The 25039-nt window shown below is 40.2% G+C and overlaps 1 protein-coding gene and 1 long non-coding RNA gene across 3 annotated transcripts in view; one reads left to right on the top strand and one right to left on the bottom strand.

Annotated features, from left to right (window-relative positions):
* Positions 1 to 773: 773 nt before the first annotated feature.
* rab14l (RAB14, member RAS oncogene family, like) lies at positions 774 to 8445 on the bottom strand. 2 transcript variants are annotated; one of them, XR_016168206.1, is made up of 9 exons: positions 8286 to 8445; positions 6835 to 6893; positions 6535 to 6588; positions 5766 to 5943; positions 3774 to 3840; positions 3429 to 3516; positions 3322 to 3352; positions 1765 to 2062; positions 774 to 1706 (listed from the first exon to the last, which is right to left on the bottom strand). XR_016168206.1 is itself a non-coding variant. In XM_039662451.2 (8 exons), exons 2-8 carry the CDS (start codon positions 6884 to 6886, stop codon positions 1885 to 1887), a joined length of 648 nt encoding a protein of 215 aa, XP_039518385.1. In that variant the 5' UTR covers positions 6887 to 6893; positions 8286 to 8445; the 3' UTR covers positions 774 to 1884. The 2 variants fall into 2 exon arrangements, 1 of the variants encoding a protein (XP_039518385.1); XM_039662451.2 differs by having other exon boundaries at positions 774 to 2062.
* A 6495-nt stretch (positions 8446 to 14940) lies between these two features.
* Positions 14941 to 25039, top strand: part of LOC148981528 (uncharacterized) — a 64083-nt gene continuing 53984 nt past the window's right edge. The window contains exons 1-2 of the long non-coding RNA XR_016168156.1: positions 14941 to 15392; positions 16763 to 16884. This is a non-coding gene — a long non-coding RNA (uncharacterized LOC148981528). The remainder of the gene's footprint in view (positions 15393 to 16762; positions 16885 to 25039) is intronic.

The following is a 25039-nucleotide window of genomic DNA, read 5'->3' as shown; positions in this document are numbered from 1 at the left end:
TCTCATGTTGTGCATTTAAACATGGTTGTTAAAGGAGGAGTTCGCTTTAAAAAAAACTTTTGCTGATCATTTACTCGCCCCCGTGTCATCCGAGATGTCCATGTCTTTCTTTCCTCAGTCGGAAAGAAATGAAGGTTTTTGATGAAAACATTCCAGGATTTTCTCCATATAATGGACTTCAATGGGGACCAAACGGTTCAAGGTCCAAATGAGAGTTTCAGTGCAATGACTCTATTCCCTATAGCAAGCCTATAATAAGAGTTTATATTTTGGACCTGTCGGGATGTTGCTCGTACACGTCTCGTCATATTCGCCAACAGAAACGTTGCTGGAGTAAATAGAGCTGGAGTTTATTCTCGAGGAAGTGGCGTGTTTATTAATGGGTAAAACTACAGTAACTCTTCAGCTTTCATCTGCACTGATTACATCTGTGAGTGAATGTTTAATGAGTTTCAGGATCATCCCTGGATTCGGGACCCAGTCCATCTTCATCCGCACAGAACCGAAGCTCAACCACAACAATGTTCTTCCACAAAATGCACATTAAAATGATAGATATATAGATGTATTTATACATAGTTTTCTAGATTTGTTTTCTGAAAGTGCAAGTGTTTTTATTCCATTAAATTGTAGCCTTTTGAATATTAATAATCACATTTAGCAATTGCTGTTTGCACCTAAAATCACGATTAAGACTTTTCTTATAGCACTGAAGATATTTAAAAATAGCTACATTTGATAAATCCTGGTTTGTTCAGAATGAAGCTGAGCCGTTTTCTGGCTAGAGCATATTTAATGTTGTCATTAAAATCAAAATGTCAACATTTTAAAATCATATACATACACAAAAACAGATTTTCAAACGTTAGCACAGCTCATTCAGAGTTTATACATATGTACTGTTTCGACTCGGGTCATTCAGACAGAGACGTTTGTGTTTGGAGAGTTCGTGAGCGTCGTCTTTCTGCGTGAGGAGTCGGTCACATGACCAGCAGACATGGCCTTATATACAGCAGCTGAATCAGACTTCATATGGTACGTACACTGAATTAAGACACAGATGCTGCTTCACGAGACGTCTCGTGGTGTTAATATACACAGGCTACACAACTGGAGCGTTTCCATCACATTTCATAGATCTATACAAAAACAGTTGCAGTGTTGTAAAACCAAACTCAACTCCAAACTGTGTTGAGCTAGTAAAGATTAAACTGATGGTAATAATATTAACATGAATAACAATAAGGCAACATAAAATAACAGTGGTAAGGACAAACGAACGAATGATCAAGGAGCAGTAGAGAAGAAAGAATCATCTTTCCATAAAGTGTCTTCGATTCATAAAGCTGTCCAACCCTTGACACACGTGGGATCCCGTTTACAGATGCGTGTGGAGCGTCCCGGCGGTGGCCGACCCGAAACTCTCCACACAATCATGCTTGCCTTCAGCGACAGGTCTCGCTTCTCAGAGCGGTGCCGACGAATGTGACGAGATAGAAAACGAATATCAATAAAAAAGAGCCTGAATGGTGATCAGCAGATTCTTCTCCCCTAAGCCGATGCGTCACGTGATTAGTCGGAGGATGATGGGGAAATAGAAAGATGGACAGGTGAAGAGGAAGGTAGGAGCAAATGAGCACATGTAGCCGTATCTGGGCCGAGACTGGGCCGTGTGATGAAGATGATGATGTCATTAACAGCCACACCTTTCCTTGTACGGCTCGAGTGTGGTGATGATGATGATGATGTCATTAACAGCCACACCCCTCCCGCTGCGGCTCGTGTGTGTGGTGATGATGATGATGATGTCATTAACAGCCACACCCCTCCAGCTGCAGCTCGTGTGTGCGTGTGGTAATGATGATGATGATGATGATGATGTCATTAACAGCCACACCCCTCCCGCTGCGGCTGGGGTTCGCTGGTGATCCGGCCTCCCTGCGGCGCTGATGGTTTGTGTTGAACACCTGATTCTGCTGCGTTCAGGTCCAGACTGCCGTCCTGAATGTTCTGGTAGATCTTCTTCGCCGCCTCCAGGAAAGCATCCTCCACATTCTCACCTCTGCGACAACAAACACACGACTGTCACCTAGAAGCTTACAGGAGGTCAACACTCGGATCGTAAGTGTGCCATGTTTATACTGTAAAGTTAGTAACGAGTATATAGTGAGTAAAGAGAATATAGTTAGTACTGAGTATATAGTGAGTAGAGTATATAGTGTGTACCAAGACTATAGTGAGTACCATGTATATACTGAATAATAAGTATATAGTGAGTACTGAGTATATAGAGAGTATATGGTGAGTACTGAGTATATAGTGCACACTAAGTGTATTAGTGAGTATATAGTGAGTACTGAGTATAAAGTGAGTATATAGAGCGTACTGAGTATATAATGAGTATATAGAGCACAGTAAGTGTATTAGTGAGTATATAGTGAGTACTGAGTATAGACTATATAGTGAGTATATAGTACTCACCATATACTCACTATTTACTCAGTACTCACTATATACTCAGTACTGAGTATATAGAGAGTATATGGTGAGTACTGAGTATATGGTGAGTACTAAGTATATTAGTGAGCATATAGTGAGTACTGAGTATATAGAGAGTATATGGTGAATAATGAGTATATAGTGAGTACAGAGTATATAGTGAGTACTAAGGATAAAATGAGTATATAGTGCGTATATAGTGTGTACTGAGTATATAGTGAGTATATAGTTAGTACTGAATATATAGCGAGTACTGAGTATATAGTGAGTACTGAGTATATAGTGCGTACTAAGTATATTAGTGAGCATATAGTGAGTACTGAGTATATCGAGAGTATATGGTGAGTACTGAGTATATAGTGCACACTAAGTGCATTAGTGATTATATAGTGAGTACAGAGTATATAGTGAGTATATGGTGAGTACTGAGTATATAGTGCGTACTAAGTATATTAGTGAGCATATAGTGAGTACTGAGTATATAGAGAGTATATGGTGAGTACTTAGTATATAGTGCACACTAAGTGTATTAGTGAGTATATAGTGAGTACAGAGTATATAGCGAGTACTGAGTATATAGTGAGTATATAGTGCATACTGAGTATACAGTGAGTACATAGTTAGTACTGAGTATATAGTGAGTACTGAGTATAAAGTGAGTATATAGTGCATACTGAGTATACAGTGAGTACATAGTGAGTACTGAGTATATAAGTGAGTATATAGTGAGAGATGTATTCTGCTGATGTCTGAACAGATGGTTCAATATGCCAGTAATGATATGAGAATGAACACAGCACTCGTCATGCTGGAATAACTCACGTTTTGGCGCTGGCCTCGAGGAACAGCAGACCTGAGAATGAAACACACACCGATGAGGATCAGGACTCAACGCCGCTCCACATCACACGAGGACAGGCTTTACTCACCGTTCTCTTCAGCGAACTGCTTGGCCTCCTCGTACGTCACGTCTCGCTGGGCTTCCAGATCTGCTTTGTTTCCTATGAGTATAATCACCTGCACAAGCACACGGGAGACGTCTCTCACAGCCAAACCACCTCAATGTCTTACAAGCATGAATGCTAATGTTCTGCTACGGTGTTGCTAGTGTAATTTCAGTGGTTGCTAGGCAGTTCCTATGTTATGAGTACATGTCAATAGAGGCCAACCCGATGATGTGGTGCCGAGACGTGCAGATATGGTTGCTAGAGTAATTTCAGTGGTTTTTCGTTAGTTATTGGTGCACATGCAGTCGGATGGAGGCTTGAACTCACAGTATTGGGGTTGGTGAGGTTCCTGGCGTCAGTCAGCCAGCTGCTGAGGTGATTGTATGTGCTTCTCCTGTACAGACACATGGAATAAAGTGAGTGAGCCACACCAGTTGAGTGACAGCGGTGGTCTGGTTTCGGGTAGGGTTCTGGTTTGTAACTAAGAAGAACTGTTTAGGCTACACACATATATAGTTAGCGTGCCGTGTGCTAGCTGTGTTGTGTTTAATGTAGGGCTGTCAACTTTAGTCGTTTAGTCGACTAATCGGTCGATGCCGTCTTGGTCGACTGACATTCTTATTGGTCGACCAGTTGCATTTTTTTTTTTTTTTTTACCAATAGAAAGAATTTTTCAATGATTTACTCCTTGATATTTATTCATTTATAAGCAGTTATTTATTACTGTATTCTAAATATAATTTGCCTATGTTTTGTCCCCAACTTTAAAATGCTTTAATTTAGGCTATTTTTGTAACTGCGCCACAGTTTAGCGCACACACATAATACACTCGGGAACCGCACGTGTGGCTGGCTGCGCTGCTGCTCGCGCTCGGTAAGGGATGCTGTATTCATTCAGTTAGAACGCTGCTTGTTTTGGCTTAAGTCGACAAAATGTCCAGGAAATCTAAATCTTTTGTCTTGCTGCATTTTAAAACAAATACAAGACTGTGGAGGGAGGCGATCGCGTTGCTCCATTATGAGCGCGCAAGTCGCGCGCCTACATTTGAAATCGAACTTGAGCGCGCTGTTCTTTCATAATTTTTCATTATGTGGCAGATAGCAGTTATATTTTTTGCAGCGTGTGGTGTGTTCAGGTGCGTGATTGTGACCGAGGACAGAGCTCTTCACTTTTTGCAGTTAAAAAAATCACTTAATTTTAAAGAGTTGTATTATGCCTAGTTCACACTACATGATTTAAAATGTCGGGCTGAACTGTGCAGTTCACACTATATGACTTGCTCTCAGTGAAATCATGAGTGTTCAAGTTGTTTAGCTGTGCACACCACACAACACAACGTGATTGATCCACAACAGGAGGTAACTCACTACACGAGTTAACAACGCACTACATAGAGATACAACCACGATCGGATGATAAGAGCAAATCATTTGTGACTCAATGAGAGCTGTTTCAGTACTATAATACGGTCTAAATCCTGAAAATAATCAAACAAATAACGAGTTGACAACACGATTCTATCTGGTCTAGAAACCATGTTTTGTAATGAAAAAACACGCAATAAAACGAACCAGAAATGACGCGAAACTGCAGAGAAGAACACAACACGCGAATATGGACGTCAGACAGAAACTAGTGCTGCACACTGTTTGCTCGACGATCTGCTCTGAGAAAAAAAAATGCAAAAAAGAAAAAGTAAGATTTACCTGGTGTCCTCAACCCATGCGTTGCTATGATTGGCTGTACTCATGACATCACTGAGATTGAGTCGCGCGACTGCGCGAGATATCTAGCATGCTAGATATTTTTCTGAGCTCGGTGACCTGTCTGCGAGCTGTCTTTGATGCGTTGTTGGCTCTTTCACACTAACTGATTGGCGAGCGTTAATCGTCCGCTAATCGCCCGCGATTTGCACGCGATAACACCCTGACTTGTCGGCGACTCAACGATTTGCAAATCGGGCTTAAATCGGGCTTAAAATCACGTAGTGTGAACTAGGCTTTATTATTATAGTTTTATTTATTTGTGATGTTTTTTAGTTGTTGTTTTATAAATGCTCAATGACAATTGTTTAAAAAATGTTTAATCAAAACATCACGTTTTGTTTTTTTTTGTTTTTTAGTCGACTAATCGTTGCGCAGGACTCGACTTTGGTCGACTAAGGATTTCTTTGGTTGAATACAGCCCTAGTTTAATGTTTGAGTTAAAGTGTACATGTATTTTTTAATTACCGTTGCAAGCAATCATAAAATACAGCAATTGCAACAAAAAAAGGCATTTACTGTGAGGATCGGGCGTCGGACCGCTAGCACACACACCTGGTGATGTCGTAGACCATTAGCGCTCCCGCGGCTCCTCTGTAGTAGCTGCGCGTGACGGCTCTGAAGCGCTCCTGGCCCGCCGTGTCCCAGATCTGAAGCTTGATCTTCTGCCCGCTCACCTCGATGATTCGGGTGCCGAACTCCACGCCGATGGTGTGCGGGCAGTCGGCCATGACTGAGGACCACACACACACACACACACACACACACGCAGAGTTATGCAACAGAACATCTGAATTCATAAATAAATAGGAGTGTAATGATACCCTCATGTCACGATTCGATACATATCACGACATGATATTATTGGGCAGAAGGTTCAGAATTCCCAAAACCAAATCGAACCGTTACAAATACTCTTTTATACCCAACTCCGTCAAAATGTTTAGATTTGTACGAGGAGGAATGAGAAGTGTGCAATAACTTGGTGTTCTGCTTGTTGTTTTAGTATTGTATGTTATTTTATTTTTTTTAGATTTTCATTTCCCCTAGGGGACAATAAAGTATATTCTAGTTCTAATTATTGCGATACTCCAAGACATTTGATAAAAGTTCAAAATTTAAAATACTAAATTTGGTATTACAACATAACTCAGCGTTTCCTTCAGGACCCCTCAATCAAACCCAGAGTGATCATCTCACAAACACTGTGAAACACACAGAGGCTGTTTGAGTCTCTATCGCTCGTGTGTGCGTGTGTGTGTGTGTGTTTAACATGCTGAAGGAAAGGCCTGACGATCATCGACGTCTCACGTCTCATACTCACATTTCTTTTCTGTGAACTGGTGCAGCAAACAGGACTTCCCAACGCCCATGTCACCTGCGGAGCGAGAGAGAGAGAGAGAGAGAGAGAGAGAGAGAGAGAGAGAGAGAGAGAGAGAGAGAGAGAGAGAGAGACTGAAAGTTACTTTTAAAGGGAGTAACACAATATTGTAATTCATTACTTTTTAATTTTTCATTTACAGTAGAGTACAGTAGAGTACAATACAATGACTGTCGGTCGCACAGTTATATAATAACCGTCACACTCGTAGCCGCGGCGCGGCGCATGTCTGCTGTTACTCACCGATGATGATGTACTTGAAGATGTAGGAGTAGTTGTAGGGTGCAGTGGCCATCGCCGCTCTGAAACACACGAAATATCACCACTGAAATATCCCAGAAGTGCACTTATTAATCATATTACACTGGCAAATCAAAATTCACTGAGACAGCCTCAACATTTCTCACATTATCAGTTTATTCGCTATATATTAGAGAATGGTGATAAAATATGCTGATATTTGACTGGTTTTGTCCTTCTGTTGGACTCTCACACATGAATTATGTTGAATATCTGTCAGCTGGTAAATTTAGATAATAGCAGTTTAGCTCAACCAGTGAGCAAGCAATGCTTCATGTTGTTCAGTGTGTGTGTAAAAGAGCATTAGCACTTACAGAAAACACACTTCAGCAGAACATCATCAGCTCAAAGTGGAGGAGTCACTTCTGCTCCTGAATGATTATTAATGTCACTGGATGAGGAATATTTGGGTATAATACGTCACACTTTACTTTATTTTGCTCTCTTCATTTACATTAATGAACTGTAGTGTCCTGCACACACTAGTATAAAAAAATTATATCTGGTGTCTGAATAATGTTTGGTTTGACTGTGTTTGTCTGGTGGTTCAGAAGCAAATGTAAATATTTGCTTAATTGAGGAACTCTGTAAGCCTACATGGCATTGGTTTAATAGCATTTCTTAATAAATGTTTTAAAGAAAGAAAGCATAAGACCCACACTGAGCAGACGTCAACTGAGCTGACCCACATTCATAAGGACAGTCTGACTGTCAATCATGATACACCTTCATCATCATCAACAATCCTGCCAAAGCTAGGAATACACAGATTAATAATAAAACATCAAATAATAAAAGAAATTGTGTAACATAACTTAAATTTAAATAAAACAGTGTAACAAATTAGAACATGTATGAACATTTGATTCAGCGTGATATAACTTATTAGATGACTTATTATTAGGGAAAAGCTCATTCACCTCGGTACATGTCACATGACTTATAGACGCGATATTAACCGTTACAGCGTGAAACTGCTAACATAATAAAAATAAATAAGATGTGTAGTTGTCGCAGAAGCTCAAAAACACAACACACTGCACTCACATGAACACACAGGCAGAATAACAGCAGATTGTTGTCATGTTTGAGATGTGTTTTGTGTTGATTGTTGTGATGATGTGGAGCTTGTGTAACAGTAACGAGATCTGACACGCGATGTGGAGTTACACAAGCTGGGTTTAGGGTTAGTTTGTTCTGTGTTTGAGATATTTTACGCTTTGTTATTCTTGTTATGATGATCTGGAGCTGCTAACGGCTAACTAGCGTTAGCTAACGGCAGGTTCGCCGGTCCGTATTGACGGTAACGCTGATCCGACACGTGATTTTAAGTAACACGAGTCGGGTTTAGGGTCAAGGTCAGTTCGCGTTGTGTGTGAGAGGCATGTCCTCACCTGTAGTCGTGTGTGTTTGCTGTAAATCAGTGTGTTGAGATGATGATTATCCGGATTCTGGTCAAGATGGCGGCGGCACAAAGACTGGAGCGGTTTCGCGCCTCACCGCCAGGGGGCGCCAGAGGCCGCGCGCTTCACTCGCTCACCGGGAGCGACAGTGGACCCGAGGGAAGGAAAACATCAGTTTGTATTTTCTCCTTCATTAAGTCGCCAGTGTTGTCTGAAGAACAACTCTACTTTAACCATGATGATAAATGCAGTAAACAGCCGATTGGATCTCTTTTGGCTCACACCTCTTCTCCTCCATCTAGTTTTGGTAGGGTAGTCGGAGTTCTTATTGTGTAACACATAAAACCAAAGAGGTGTTATTTAAAAATGCTCACAGAATATATGATGTGAAAGACACATTAGAGCGTTTTAATCTGGATATCGATTGTTTGCTGTGTTTGTCATTGTGAAAGAGAGTCTAGTGCGCACTTCAGTGTATTTACGTCCCTGTCGATCAATCTTTTGAGATGTCTCAGTGTGTAGTGTTAAAATCATCTGCAACTCATGAATATGAGTTTTCCAAAAGAAAACATGTAGTTTTTGTGATTAGGAAAGTTTTATATTCATCATACTAAATGGAGTAACTCTAAACCCAAGTTTGCTCATTTTAAAGCAGCATTTAAAATGTATTTGAATTATCTAAAGTTGCTAAAAATCGTCAGTGAAAGAGATGCTGATCCTCAAGTGAGCGGTTTCATGAAGCTTGTTTTCGCCGCCAGATAATAAAATATGTAATTGTGACTATTAATCTCACAATTTTGACTTTTTATCTCTGAATTGCATGTTTATATCGCGCAATTCTGACTTTATAAACACTCAATTGGGAGACAAAAAAGTGTTATAAAGTCAGAATTGTGAGTTGTTTGGGAAAAGGTCGGTCTTTTTTCACCATTAGAATTGTTATAACTCACAATTACTACTAAGAAAATAAGTCGCAATTATTTTTTTAAATGTTTTGTGGCTGAAACAAGCTTCCATTGTTTTATTTATAAATTCATACTAAATTATTATTATTTTAAAAATAAAAATTATTAAAAAACACTCCTTCAGGCTTACTCTTGTAAAGAGAGGTCCACTATTGTGTGTGTGTGTGGTGCTGTTATAACAAGGTTCTTTATTGTTTCCATGGAAAAGTCCCCATGAAACCAAAACTGATTTTTTTTGTTGTTGTTTTTTTGTTTGTTTTTGCTTTGAACATGCTAGCATTACTGGTGCGATCGGTGACCTCATCGGGCCTGAAGAGTCACTCTGAGAGTCGGGCGTACGACTAATGGAGGTCATGCATTAGAGAGAGTCTGGATGATTGTGTCGCACACATTCACTTCATAAACACTCTTCACCAAATGACCTCCAAAATATACACCACGTGTGTGTGTGTGTGTGTGTGTGTGTGTGTGTGTGTGTGTGTGTGTGTGTGTGTGTGTGTGTGTGTGTGTGTGTGTGTGTGTGTGTGATCTTCACATGCACTTCGGGTCAAATATGCAAAGGCTCGTCTGCTCTGATGTCATCATGCAAAATTATATATTTTTATTACCGTAACGATTTAGTTGTCTGGAGTTTTTCCTGGTGAGATCATCAACAATAATGAAAGATTTGGTATAAATAAGTAGAAATGACCTGTTGAACTTGTGTTGTGGAACTGTGTCATCTCACCATCAGCTCTGAGCTGTCGAAGTGTGTGTGTGTGTGTGTGTGTGTGATAGAGAGTGTGTGTGTGTGTGTGTGTGGCCCAGATGGGTCAAACTGTGCGGTAGGTCAGCAATGTTCTTGTTGATGTTGTAGTTTATTAGGTGAGGGAGAAAACAAACACACACACACACACACACACACACACACTCTCTCTCTCTCTCTCTCTCTCTCTCTCTCTCTCTCTCTCTCTCTCTCTCTCTCTCGCTCTCTCTCTCTCTCTCTCTCTCTCTCAAATTCAAATGAGCTTTATTGGCATGACTAATATAGTATTGCCAAAGCTTGGCCATTACATAGGCAATGAGCAAATAATCAGTAAATAAATCAGTAAACAAATGCATGAAATACATGCATATATCAGAAAACAAACAAACAAAAAAAAAAACACAGTTTCTCTCTCTCTCTCTGTCTCTTTCTCTCTCACACTCTCAAACACACACACACACACACACACACACACACACACACACACACACACACTCAATAATAAACTGTCCAGAAGGGTGCGCTGTTGCTCAACACAAACACTGGCCTCAGGGAAGTTTTAAACATGTACATATACTGTATATATATATATTGCACACAGGTACAAACACAGAGCCAGTTCAATCTGATGATCTACTCTTAATGATTATATATATATATACAGTGCTGTGCAGAAGTCTTAGGCACACTAGGCAAGGCAAGTTTATTTTTATAGCACATTTCATACACAGTTGGCAATTCCAAGTGCTTTACATGGAGAAATCAGAATAATTAAAACAGTTTAGAATCAAAAATAAAATGAAGTACAGTAAAAACAGTGGGACGAACAGTGTCACAGTCCTTATTCAGTAAATGCACAGCTAAACAGAAGTGTTTTGAGTCTGGATGTGAATGTTTCTACTGTAGGAGCACACCTGATCTCCTCAGCATAATAGCTAAAGCAGACTCTCCATGCTCAGAGTGAACCCTCGTGTTTAGCTGATGTGATCTGAGTGATCTGTTGGGTTTATATTCAGTGAGCAGATCTGCAATATATTGAGGTCCTAACCCATTAAATGATTTATATACCAGTAATAATACTTTAAAATCAATCCTACATGTAACTGTGAGCCAGTGTAGAGACCCGAGGACTGGTGTGATGTGTTCATGTGTTCTGGTCCTGTATGAGCTGATGGTGTGTTTAGGAAGGCCAGTGAAGAGGCCATTACAGTAATCCACTGCTGGAGATGAACGCATGCACACGTTTCTCTAAGTCTTGACTGGAAACGAAGCATCTAGTTCTTGCAATATTTTTCAGGTGATAATATGCTGATTTAGTTATTGCTTTGCCATGACTATTGAAACTATAAGAAACAGAAGAATCAGAGACTAAGAGCATGAAGAACTGCAGCAGCGTCTGGAAGGTAGTGCCGGCCCGCCTCAAAGCTGCAGTACTGGGAATAAACACTAGTGTAAAAATGCTGTAAATGAGAATGCTTTCAAAAATAATATCATAATCATAAATAGATTTCATTTATCAATTCACTTCTATTAGTTAACTATTATTAACTTTTAACAGTAAACTAAATCAAATCAATAGGTGTTCAGTACCCTTTATGTTTAAAACAGCTTTTGTCCAGGTATTGCACATAGTTTTTAGTTTTGCAGGTTTTTTCAAGCGTCTTTGGGAACGTTGCCGCAGTTCTTCTGGTCTTAGACTCTGTTTTTTTCTGTTTCTTCATATAATTTCAGATGCACTCGATCCGACCTCCGTGTGCAGCATTGGCTGATGTCAGAGTCCAAATTTCACTGGATTATTACAATTAATGCACAATTAATGTCTGGAAATGTAAACTGATATTTTCTACTGAGACACTACAACAAAATATATAAATAACTGGCTTAAAACCATTTCTTTGAGGCGAAAATACTAGTGTGCCTGAGACTTCTGCACAGTACTGTATATTTATATATATATATGTTCGGGAGTATCTTCACCTCAATGTGGATAAACAAATCTGTTGACTTTTATCAGCCAAGGTCAAGGATTATTATAAACGTGTTCATCTGACTAATTAATTACGTGTTTAATTACTCCTCCAAATATCTGAGAAACTGCAGTTCCTCTAAACCGGAGTGAAAACATTTCCCGAACTCACAGATCATTCACATTCTGTTACAACACACTCCACTTTTCATTTCAGCATCAAAGTGTCTATGTCAAGTGTCTGATCACACACACACACTTTTCAGTATTACATTTAAAAATAGACAATTTCTTCAACTGTGTAGAGCGGCAAATGAAATGTATACATACACATATATATATATATATATATATATATACATATATGTGAAGAGTTCAGATGCAAAAGCCTCTAAATGCCATTTGAAATTTTCTTCTAAAATGATAATTTTTATCAAGCTTGTATATTTAAGTTCAGTAATTTCACTTAAATGACAATTAATAGGTAATCTTCATTGCCATTTAAGTGAAATTACTGAACTTAAATATACAAGCTTGATAAAAATGATAATTTTAGAAGAAAATTTCAAATGGCACTTAGAGGCTTTTGCATCTGAACTCTTCATATATATATATATATATATAATGCGTAAAAAGTAAACTGACATTTACTGAAAAGATTCCACTGTGAATTAAAGCCACAAACAATTTTTAGTTTTCAATGTTTTTGTAAATCCAGTGACTGACGTCATCGTCATCGTCAGGTACACACGTGATGTAAACCCACCGATATCCAGTGACCGGGATTATATTATAATATTCACACAATCAGCTTCATACGATCATAGAGTTTGAGAAAGTGTGTGATGGGTTCAAGAAATGTGTTTTAGCAATTCAGAAAAACTGTTTCTTTTTAATATAAACAACGAATTAATGAAACGTGTGCAACATATAAAGCACAAGTCAAACACACACTACAGCCTACAGTACATCTCAACAAGCGCTGGCAGAACTGAAGATCTCATTCGTTTATATATACAGCTAATTATAATAATTATACAGACAAACCACTGCTTACTTTTCTATATCATATGGAGCTTTTTATTTAGGTCAATTCTGGGAGTCATTTGCCTCTAAATGACACACACACACACACACACACACACACACACACACACACACACACACACACTTCAGGATTTCCATGTTTTCAAATAATGTTTATGTGCCATAATCTATGTCTGCAACAGTTCCTGTGTGTGTGTGTGTGTGTGTGTGTGTGTGTGTATCTAGAAATCAAAGGCCACATGAAGTTAGCGGGGAGTTAATAACACACACACACACACACACACACACACATGCACACACACACACATGCACACACTAAAGGCCAGACGCTTTTATTCCCGCAGAAGAAGAGCCGCTGGACAGATGCATGCTGGGAAGATTGAAATCAATTAGTGTAGAATAGCAGTGAAAGCCTCCGTCACAGATGCTGCTTTCAGAGGCGGACCGCATGAATACACACTTAAAACACACACAATGACATGGACATCGACTACATGAGAGTCCTGTCCTGACGGAAGCAGACACAGATTCAGAAGAGCTTTTACACCATCAGGAACACAGCGCGCGCTCATCTCCGTCATCACAACCCTCCGCGCGCGAGCTAGCGGCTAATGCGTTTACATCGCACAATAAAGCTGCCAGCTAGCGGTTCAGCTATAATGACGACTGACACGACACACACACACACACACATCAGCTGGCTTCAGAATAATAAACCTCAGATTTGCCACACACATGTTATTAAAATCCCGCGTGGACGATCATATTTCCGCTTGTCAAAACGATATTTCCACAGATATCGTCTGCTAGTTTCGTCAAGCGGCTCCAGTTTCTAGCAGAAATCAGCTCCGTTTCTTTAATATGTCGATCCTCTTTGAATCGAAACAGGTTCCCACCAACAACATTATTGTAAAGAACATTTTGCTATTAATGTAATTTCTGCATGTTCCCTGAAGTTTTTAAAAACGAACATTAAGGCAACCTTCAGTTTGATCATTTGGGGAATGATACGAGGTGGCTAATTCGTACCAGTTCAACCTCATTTTTGCTAAATCGTACATATTTTACGTTCAGATTCGTATGAATTCGTGCGAGTGATCCCTGACCCCGCCCATGAAACCCTCCTCCTCCCCCAGCTCCTCCTGCCTAGACCTCTCTCTGATTTTGCCTGTTATTATATGATTTATAAAAATAAAAAGTTGCATTTAGATCTTCATTTCCTCATCCGAAACTTTGAATCAACCAAACCACGTGCTTTGCCAAAGGATTGACTGATTCGAAGCCCTGGAATCGCCACACGTTGGTGACCCCTGCTGGTCAGAGCATCCATTACAACTCTGCTTTTCATTTTAATATGTGTCATTAAAAAAATCTACAAATGTATAAAACTGATCTGAGATCTAGGAAAAACCATCCGGACAGAGTTTCATGGACCTCGTCTGAGAACATCGCCCCCTAGTGGCGAAGCATTGAAGAGGTATGACCAAAGCCTGTTTACTGAAACCACTGGCTCTCAACAAACGCTTTGCAAAGGTTTTGAGTGTTTCGAAAGCGTCCGTCACTATAGCCGTAACCGTAACTGGTTCACAAATAATGTAATAATTAATTTAGAAATGATAAATTGATCATTAATAAAGAATGAAAATAAAATGATCAACATTTCAAACACTTCTGCATTGTGGTCACATGACCTCATTGCATTGGATGCTTAATTAAACACGTCAGTCAGTTATGCTCAAAAGAACAATTACTTAGAACTTTTATGCTAATTCTGTGAACAAAGTGATGTAACTTTTGCTAGTCCGAGCAAATAATTAGTCAGATAGGAGATGTTCATAACTCTGTTTGTATGTGAATGATAAACAAACGTTAATTTTCTGGTGAACTTCCCCTTTAAATACAGGAGTCGCGCTGATATTCACCGTCAGCCGGACAATAACAATCACCACAGCGACGTCCACACGCAGATGAAGTCGAGGACGAGACGGACAGGGGGACAAAGTGGCTTTCCGAGTGAACTAATGAGGGCCAAAGCCTCTGCCGGCAGGATAAACATTATTTCTAGCATATTGTGGCTGCCAGTCGCTTATTTATGGCCCGGCTTTTGTGCTCGCGAGCTAATAACGCTTCAGAAAAGCATCGGAGTGCAAGCCCTCTCCAGAGCCACATCAAAGCTCGGCTCCGGGCCCCGCTCCTGATAATTGCACACCTATTGTTCCCAACGTCCAACCCAAGCGGCGGCGGAGAGAGAAACGGAGCAGAGAGGGGAAATAGGCCTCCGTAATGAGTCCACTACAGCTGAGTAAATATACTCTAAAACAATATCAACTGCACGGCTCGAGCTCGACCCGCGAGGGATAACGCAGGGATAAAAGGTGCTGCATTTCTCCACGACAGCTTACATTAGCTGATGAAAAAGCCATCGCGATGTTGCAGCTGAAGTGTTAAATCCCCAAGGCTCAATACATGTTTGTTTGAAACGGATCTTTTCTCCCGTGTTCACACTGAGACGGCGTGTTTATTAATGAAAAACGAGTTTAATAAGTTTAAAATGATAAGTTTAGTCGTGTGAGGGCATTGTCATTTTCCCGCCGGAACGACCCCCCTCAGCCTGACTGGATTTTATGGAAGCTTGTTTCCGCCACTGAATAAAAAAATAAAATAAATAATTGCGACTTTTTATCTCACAATTCTGACTTTTTTTCTCACAATTGCGAGATAAAAAGTCAGAATTGCGTGATATAAAGTCGCAATTGCGAGTTATAAAGTCAGAATTGCGAGATATAAAGTCATAGTTGTGAGATGCGAGTTATAAAGTCAGAATTGCGTGAAATAAAGTCGCAATTGCGAGTTATAAAGTCAGAATTGCATGAAATAAAGTCAGAATTGTGAGATTTATACTATTCTGAGGGGGGAAAAAGTTAGTCTTTTTTTCCCCTTAGAATTGGCCTAATAAGTCGCAATTGCGAGTTTATATCTCACAATTCTGAGAAAAGATGTCAGAATTTCGACATATAAACTCGCAATTATGTGTTATAAAGTCAGAATTGCGAGATGTAAACTCGCAATTGTGAGAAAAAAAGTCACACTTCTGTTAAAAATATAATAAAGAATTGTGACTTTTTATCTTACAATTCTGACTTTTTTTCTCACAATTCTGACTTTATATCTCGCAATTCTGACTTTATATCTCGCAATTCTGACTTTATAACACACAATTCTGACTTTATAACTCGCAATTGCGACTTTATATCATGCAATTCTGAGAAATAAAGTCAGAATTGTGAGATATAAACTCGCAATTGTGAGAAAAAAAGTCAGAATTGTGAGAAAAAAAGTCAGAATTGTAAGATAAAAAGTCACAATTCTTTATTATATTTTTAATTCAATGGCGGAAACAAGCTTCCATAGGATTTAAAGGGATAGTTCACTTTGAAATTAATTTTTGTTTTAGCTTACTTGAGGTAAACATATTTAGAAATATCGAAATTGTCTTCCATTGCGATTTCCTGTATTTCTAAATATGTTTAGTGAAAGGTAAAACTTCCGGCACATGCGCAGACCGAAGCGCTCGTGCCGTCAGATCAGTTTGACATGGCCATGGTTATACGAGGTAAAAATTATATAAATACTGTTCGTTTTCTCACACAAACCGCTCATTTCGTGTCTTAAGCCATCAATGTGTTACATTCACGAGTCTTTAAATCATGTTTAATTTTGACTTATCTGTTTATGTTCTTTAAAGGTGAACCGAGGGTGGACCCCCTTCGCCTCCAGTGACTGATAGACGACAACGGTTTGACCGAAAAATATCAAAATTGAAAATACTGCGGAAACAAAGACACCTACATCTTGGATGCCCTTGAGGTAAGCTAAAACATTTCAAAAATTAATATCAAAGTGAACTATCCCTTTAATAGGGGAAAATGCGACTAAAACAAACAATAAAACAAAAAATGTTGGACTCAAAATAGTGTTCCTTACAGCTTACTAAAGATTAAGTAATCCATGGATAGACATGCAGCCGGGAATCGTGTTCCCACATTTATGTTTGCCTGATTTCGACACCGGGGAAATAAAAGCAATATAGACCTGAACATAAAGCAAATTTGCCTGTGAACGCTTTATATAAATACAATATCGGTTGGTCTAAATCCGTTTGATCACTTATATCAGTGTTATACTATCATATCGTCCAGCCCTAAAATTTATACTTCACTTTTTGGTAAGTGTTTATTAAAAAACATCCAATAATGCAGAACATGGAATGATAAATATTTAATTGATGAGTTGTTAATATATATAACAATCAAAATCAGTGTTATTTAGTATAATTGAGATACTATTTCATTCTTATCAATATTTTACAGTCTTTTATGTTCAGATTTTTGGTTTTAATTCATTTTAATTCCATTTTGAGTATTTTCGTCAACAGTAACGCACGTTTCACCACTCACGGATTGGGTTGTATGTTAATTTTCGATAATTCATATGCAAATATGCTCTTCCCCGTCATGCAAATCTGATGCAGCGTCTGAAGATCATCAGTGTGCGAACGGGTCTATAACAGCTGCAGCGTGTTCTGTGTGTACAGCGAGGTGTAGAGGGGAACGGGCCGATGCCACACACACACACAGGGGTCAGGGGTCACGGGGTCACAGTCTTTACGAGCTGTTGTTCTAATGGCGGTGAAAGTAACCTTGATGTGACTGACTCTGAGCTGATGAGGAAACTTCATGCTTCATCGAAATTAAGTGTCAAGTTCACATAACTTAATTTTTTCAATTAAGTTTTTACTTAATAATTTTAAGGCAATGGGTTTACTAGATTTTTTTAAGTTAAGTCAACTGGACTGCAACGGTAATACGTTTGTAACTTTATTGTGTTATCCATGACAGCTTTTTTGTCTAATAAATCAAATAAAGGTGTAAAGTGGAACGGGCCGATGCCACACACACAGGGGTCACAGGGGTCAGAGGTCACAGTGTTTACGAGCTGCTGTGCGAGTGGTCCACTGTAACCTTGATGTGACTGACTCTGAGCTGAATGAGAAGATGAGGGTTCGTCTCAGGGCTATAATTAGCGAACGCACTGATATACGTGACGTCCGGACACAGGTGAGCGTGACGGGAACACGAGTCCGGATCCGAGTTCTGGAGCGTCGCTGCAGGATCTCGTCTCTCGACAGCACCGCTAACCGATCTGACAAAGAAAAGGCTTCTCCTCGCGAAACATCTGTGTGGTGACCACGGTGCTCTCGGCCGGCGAGGTGGCTGTAATTGAGTTGTAAATGCGATGTGGCTCTTTCTGCCCCGTGTGAGTGTCCGGCGCGCGGCTGCGGCCCGGAGCTACGGCACGGGTCCGGCTACAGCGCGGCTAGCGCTGACAGATGCGCCGATCGCCTCGGACAGAGTGAATATGCAGCGGATCTCACTGGCTCTCTGCGCACAGGCTGCCACCTTCACTCAGCGTCAACCTCCAAACTAGCAATTAACTCTCCTGCGCGGGGCGAGCGAGGGGCCCGGGGCCGATGACCCCCCACAACACTGGACCCCGAGCGGGACTCGACCCACACGCACACGGGGATCAAACGCCTCCCAACCAACTCGGAGAGAGAGGAAGACTGTGGCAGAATGAATACAATATAACTGCACTCCGGGTGGTTTTAACCCAATTTTGGGTCAAATATGGACAAACATAAATGTAAATATAATTAAAAACATCTGCAGTTGTTTGAGTTGAAAAAACCCAGTGTTTACAGTATATTAATTAAACATAGTTTATCGCTATATACCATTTTAAATAGCGTGTTAAACATGAAAGTTTTTTATAAGAGTGTCACTAACATTTTCATTGATTGGTTAGTCGATCACTGTGTAGTGTGCAGTGTGTAGTGTGTATCCGTCACTGGGTGATGATGAGCATGCAGACGTACGGCAGAAGTGGAGCAGTGTTTCCACCGAAGAGTTTCACTGCCAACAGCGATCATTACACGAGCACGAGCCCGAGGACAGGTGACACATGCGCACTAACGAGAACTCATGAGCACTAATGAGAACGCGACCTGTTCACCTTCACTGTGCACTAATGAGGGCTCGACATGTTCACCTTCACTGTGCACTAATGAGAACTCGACGTGTTCACCTTCACTGTGCACTAATGAGAGCTCGACGTGTTCACCTTCACTGTGCACTAACGAGAGCTCGACGTGTTCACCTTCACTGCACACTAACGAGAGCTCGACGTGTTCACCTTCACTGCGCACTAACGAGAACGCGACGTGTTCACCTTCACTGTGCACTAACGAGAGCTCGACGTGTTCACCTTCACTGTGCACTAACGAGAGCTCGACGTGTTCACCTTCACTGTGCACTAATGAGAGCTCGACGTGTTCACCTTCACTGCGCACTAATGAGAGCTCGACGTGTTCACCTTCACTGTGCACTAATGAGGGCTCGACGTGTTCACCTTCACTGTGCACTAATGAGAGCTCGACGTGTTCACCTTCACTGTGCACTAATGAGAGCTCGACGTGTTCACCTTCACTGTGCACTAACGAGGGCTCGACGTGTTCACCTTCACTGTGCACTAATGAGGGCTCGACGTGTTCACCTTCACTGTGCACTAATGAGGGCTCGACATGTTCACCTTCACTGTGCACTAATGAGAGCTCGACATGTTCACCTTCACTGTGCACTAATGAGGGCTCGACATGTTCACCTTCACTGTGCACTAATGAGGGCTCGACATGTTCACCTTCACTGTGCACTAATGAGAGCTCGACATGTTCACCTTCACTGCGCACTAATGAGGGCTCGACATGTTCACCTTCACTGTGCACTAATGAGGGCTCGACATGTTCACCTTCACTGCGCACTAACGAGAGCTCGACGTGTTCACCTTCACTGTGCACTAATGAGAGCTCGACGTGTTCACCTTCACTGCGCACTAATAAGGGCTCGACGTGTTCACCTTCACTGTGCACTAACGAGAGCTCGACGTGTTCACCTTCACTGCGCACTAACGAGAGCTCGACGTGTTCACCTTCACTGCGCACTAACGAGAGCTTGACGTGTTCACCTTCACTGTGCACTAATGAGAGCTCGACGTGTTCACCTTCACTGTGCACTAACGAGAGCTCGACGTGTTCACCTTCACTGCGCACTAATGAGGGCTCGACGTGTTCACGTTCACTGTGCACTAACGAGAGCTCGACGTGTTCACCTTCACTGTGCACTAATGAGGGCTCGACATGTTCACCTTCACTGTGCACTAACGAGAACGCGACGTGTTCACCTTCACTGTGCACTAATGAGAGCTCGACGTGTTCACGTTCACTGTGCACTAATGAGAGCTCGACGTGTTCACCTTCACTGCGCACTAATGAGAGCTCGACGTGTTCACCTTCACTGCGCACTAATGAGAGCTCGACGTGTTCACCTTCACTGTGCACTAATGAGAGCTCGACGTGTTCACCTTCACTGTGCACTAACGAGAGCTCGACGTGTTCACCTTCACTGTGCACTAACGAGAACGCGACGTGTTCACCTTCACTGTGCACTAATGAGAGCTCGACGTGTTCACCTTCACTGTGCACTAACGAGAGCTCGACGTGTTCACCTTCACTGTGCACTAATGAGGGCTCGACGTGTTCACGTTCACTGCACACTAATGAGAGCTCGACGTGTTCACCTTCACTGCGCACTAATGAGGGCTCGACGTGTTCACCTTCACTGCGCACTAATGAGAGCTCGACGTGTTCACCTTCACTGCGCACTAATGAGAGCTCGACGTGTTCATGTTCACTGTGCACTAATGAGAGCTCGACGTGTTCACCTTCACTGTGCACTAATGAGAGCTCGACGTGTTCACGTTCACTGTGCACTAATGAGAGCTCGACATGTTCACCTTCACTGTGCACTAATGAGAGCTCGACGTGTTCACCTTCACTGTGCACTAACGAGGGCTCGACGTGTTCACCTTCACTGTGCACTAATGAGGGCTCGACGTGTTCACCTTCACTGTGCACTAATGAGGGCTCGACATGTTCACCTTCACTGTGCACTAATGAGGGCTCGACGTGTTCACCTTCACTGTGCACTAATGAGAGCTCGACGTGTTCACCTTCACTGTGCACTAATGAGAGCTCGACGTGTTCACCTTCACTGTGCACTAATGAGGGCTCGACGTGTTCACCTTCACTGTGCACTAATGAGAGCTCGACGTGTTCACCTTCACTGCGCACTAACGAGAGCTCGACGTGTTCACCTTCACTGTGCACTAACGAGAGCTCGAGTAAAATAATGACAAATGTTTTTGAAACACAAAGCCTGTTGAATTCCATACTTGAAAATAATCCCCATGCCTGCACGTCATTTATCACTTCCAAAGTAGTTTACAAACCTATAATGTTTAACAAGCAATTTTTGGTCCAGTTTATTTCGCTTCCACAATTTCAGTGGCTCAATTATCTGATTAATTATTATAAAATTAAGTAAAAGTATACTGCCATTTGACATTCGCACATCTACATGTTTCTAACTTCACTAACAAACTTCAATTTAGTTGAATATTCACCATTCTGTTATAATACAGCAGGAGAGAAACGTGTGTGTGTGTGTGTGTGTGTGTGTGTGCGCTCGTGCACGAGGGCTGTTTCGTGTCCATCTGGTGAACTAGGCTTTCGTGACATCACTCATTAAGGAGGTTTATATTCCCGTGTTTATGTTCAGTCGTTCCTGAACAAAAGCCTAAATGAGTCTGAGGGGGACTTGAAAGGGCGACCCTAAACAGATCAGGATGTTTGTGCTGCTGTTACGCTACTTTGCTCGTTAGACCAATAAATTGGAGGCATAATGGTCTCGTTTAGCCTTATTAAACGTGCAGAAAAGCTCAGGTTCGGGGACAAGATATGATAGCGGGGGAAGCACGCGAGATGCGGAAGTGACGGAGACATGAACCCGATCTTCTACTAATCTCTGACTAAACACGCTTCCGGGGATGTCATCGAACACAAGCTGCTTCAGTTCGCTGATATTAGCATTCATAAGCGTACATTTGGAGGAAAGCATTTGTTTTGGATTTTAAGATTAATAAAAATAATCTTAAATTGAACAAATTAGAATTGAGTAATAGTTAATCAAATTAACATTCTAATTAATTCTAATTTGTACAATTTAATTAATAATATTGCTTGTAATATGTTGCCACAATTTTATTGATTAGATAAAGTATATTATTTTTTTCAGTGTACTAAAGTTATCAAATAGGAGGTACTAAATAGATAAACAAACAAAAAAAAAAAGACAAAGAAACAGTGACAAACGTAGCCCTCAAACCGTATTCACTTTACAGCCCTGTAATTGTGGACAAATGTGGGCACAGAGGACTCGGGTGTGATCCTCATTTTTATTTATTATAAATGTTATATTGCTGTCTTCGATAAAGTTTTGTCTATCCATTTATAGTGTTTTTTTTTATTTTGGGGGTATTTTAGAATTTATTTACTTCAAAAAGTACCATATTTTCTATGTAAATTATTTCTATGTAAATTATTATGTATTTTTATTTTTTTTAATTATATTATAATATCATTCCAATAAGTTCTTAGTGACTTTGCTGTCTCCTGGTGTCTTATTTTGGCTTATTTTAGAATGCTCTAAATTGCAGTTTTTCCCATTCATTTCTATGGGTGCCCATTTCTGACCCAAATACAAAATTAAGGAGTTTTTTTTCACCCACTTAACATTGTAGAAATTAGTCAAAAAATTGTGTGTGTTCAGGAGGCAAACTTAGGAAAAGTAGCCAAGTTTTGTACCTCTCAGATCAACGGAAGTATTTTTTTAAAAATAAATCAAAGCTATTTTGCCCACATTTGTCCAGAATACGGTTTTAGGGTTAAAAAAGTAATAAAAAAAGAAGAGCTGCAGCAGTTCATTCTCTGTCACGTGACGTGGACGAGCCTCAGGTTTAAAACATCGACCAGTGTTATTCAAAAATACCGCAAAATACAGCAAACGGTATTTTGTTACAAATTACAGTGTCTTTCTTATCAAATTTTTCACAATGAAATACAAAATAGGCCACTGGTGTGAGAAATGTATTTAATTAGGCACATTATTGACATATTTAAGTGTTTTTTCCTTGAAAAAATCTCTTCCACCCTTAAAATATCTTGAATATAACTCGACACCCTCGCCTCATTTAGTATGCATGGTTCTATGAATATGCAAATGAGCCCCGCCTCCACTCACTCACTCAGAGATCCCCTATTTGGCGATCACACGTTGATCTGATTGGTTACAAAGTGGTTTGTGACGTCAGAAAGTGTGTTTTTGAGACTGTCTTTGGTTCACTGCAGTTTTAAGGAGGAAATACTCAGCAATGCTGTCCACTTATCAACACACACATGGACATAAACAACATTAAAAGCTGGATTTTCACCACAGGGGGACTAATAACAAAGATGCAAATAACCGTCTTTTTTTAAACGGTTAAACTTCAGCTCAAATTCTAACATAATACAAAACTGAACAAGACAGCAATTGGATATATATCTACAGTAATCCCATATTGAAATATATTCTGAATCCTAAAAATAAAGACTATCAAAACAATCACTGCGGTAAAAAGATTTCTTTCAACTATGGACAAGGACAATATGGATATGGACAATTGGAGAAAATTTGTTGACTCTAGACCATTTTAAATCAGTTATCCAGCGAATGGAAGCTGATCAAACATTATGTAACTGCTTTTAAACTACTTTTTTAACTGTTTTGTATCTGTCTGTGTGATGTTTATGTGTAATGGAAGTGATTGTACTGCTGCACATTTTTGGCCAGGACACTCCTGTAAAAGAGATTTTTAGATCTCAGAGAGCTTTTCTGGTTAAATAAAGGTTAAATAAAAAAAAATAAAAAAAATTCAAATGACATTTTAACCCAACATTTGGGTCTGCCCATATCTGACCCAAAATTTGGTTAAAACAACCCAGAATATTTTCGAGTGTGGACACACACATCTGATCCTCTACACAGATGTTGCTCTTTCAGTTTCATCATCACTCAATGTAAACATGTAACACACCGTCGTGAATTATAAACTGTGAAAGCATCGTGTAATGTTGCCTGTTGTTCATGTTTTATGGGCAGTGTTGTGCAAGTTACTTCCAAACTGTAATACATTAGGTATTACTTGTTACTGTTATTTAAAAGTAATTCATTACCTTACAATATTACTGTCCCAGAATTGTAATGCGTTACATTACTCATGTATTACTTTTGAGTTACTTTCACCAAAATAACTACAGTAAGTAGAACTTAACTTTGGGGCTGTAACGATGCAATATGAAACCGAAATCGCGATTCGCCACACGACTCAGATCAACGAACCTACAGAATCGTGACAAACCTCTTCCAACTCCAGCGTTATTCTCATTACCGTCCAGATCCAATGCTGCCTTATCTTTAAATTAGGCTATTAGTATTATTTGAAGTTAACATTATAAAATACGTAGACCTACACCACAAAACTAGTTGAGGATAAATTATTTAAAATTGGGAAAGTCCAGCATTATGGACATGACATTTGCAGTCAAAACTTGAAATAAAAAGTCTCAGAAAATACATGTATTGAAACGTATACAGGCTACTTCCTTAAAGGACTCCAGACATTAGACAAATATCAGTCTATGTTTTATTTTTAATATTAGGGAAAAGACACATTCATGCGTGACAAAAAAATAGGAGGCAAAATATATTTTTTGTAATTCTGTTAATTACACTGCGCAAATCGGATGAGGAAGGGTTGGCTCTCCGGTCTCCATAGAACTTAAAATATTCATTTTATTTTAGTTTTCGTGTTCGCATTTATGAGGAAAAAACAATGTTACAGACGCGACCGCTCTGAACCGGCACTAAAAGACTGCTTTAAAACTTCCACATAGTCTGTTGCCTTTAAGAAGTAAAAGCAGACAATACACTGTAATACAACTGTAATACAAGCCTCACTGAACATGTAA

The sequence above is a fragment of the Pimephales promelas genome, chromosome 4, assembly GCF_988280905.1.
Source record: "Pimephales promelas chromosome 4, fPimPro1.hap1.1, whole genome shotgun sequence".
In the NCBI taxonomy this organism is placed as follows: Eukaryota; Metazoa; Chordata; class Actinopteri; order Cypriniformes; family Leuciscidae; genus Pimephales; species Pimephales promelas.
This window is presented reverse-complemented; position numbering and strand designations above follow the sequence as displayed.

Bases quoted from the DNA above. Each gene is read 5' to 3' on its own strand.
- rab14l (XM_039662451.2), bottom strand. From the start codon at position 6,886: ATGGCCACTGCACCCTACAACTACTCCTACATCTTCAAGTACATCATC. The intron at 6,589-6,834 runs GTGAGTAACAGC...CTCGCTCCGCAG, and splicing joins CTTCAAGTACATCATCATCG to GTGACATGGGCGTTGGGAAG. The intron at 3,517-3,773 runs GTGAGTTCAAGC...GTGCTTGTGCAG, and splicing joins ACCTCACCAACCCCAATACT to GTGATTATACTCATAGGAAA.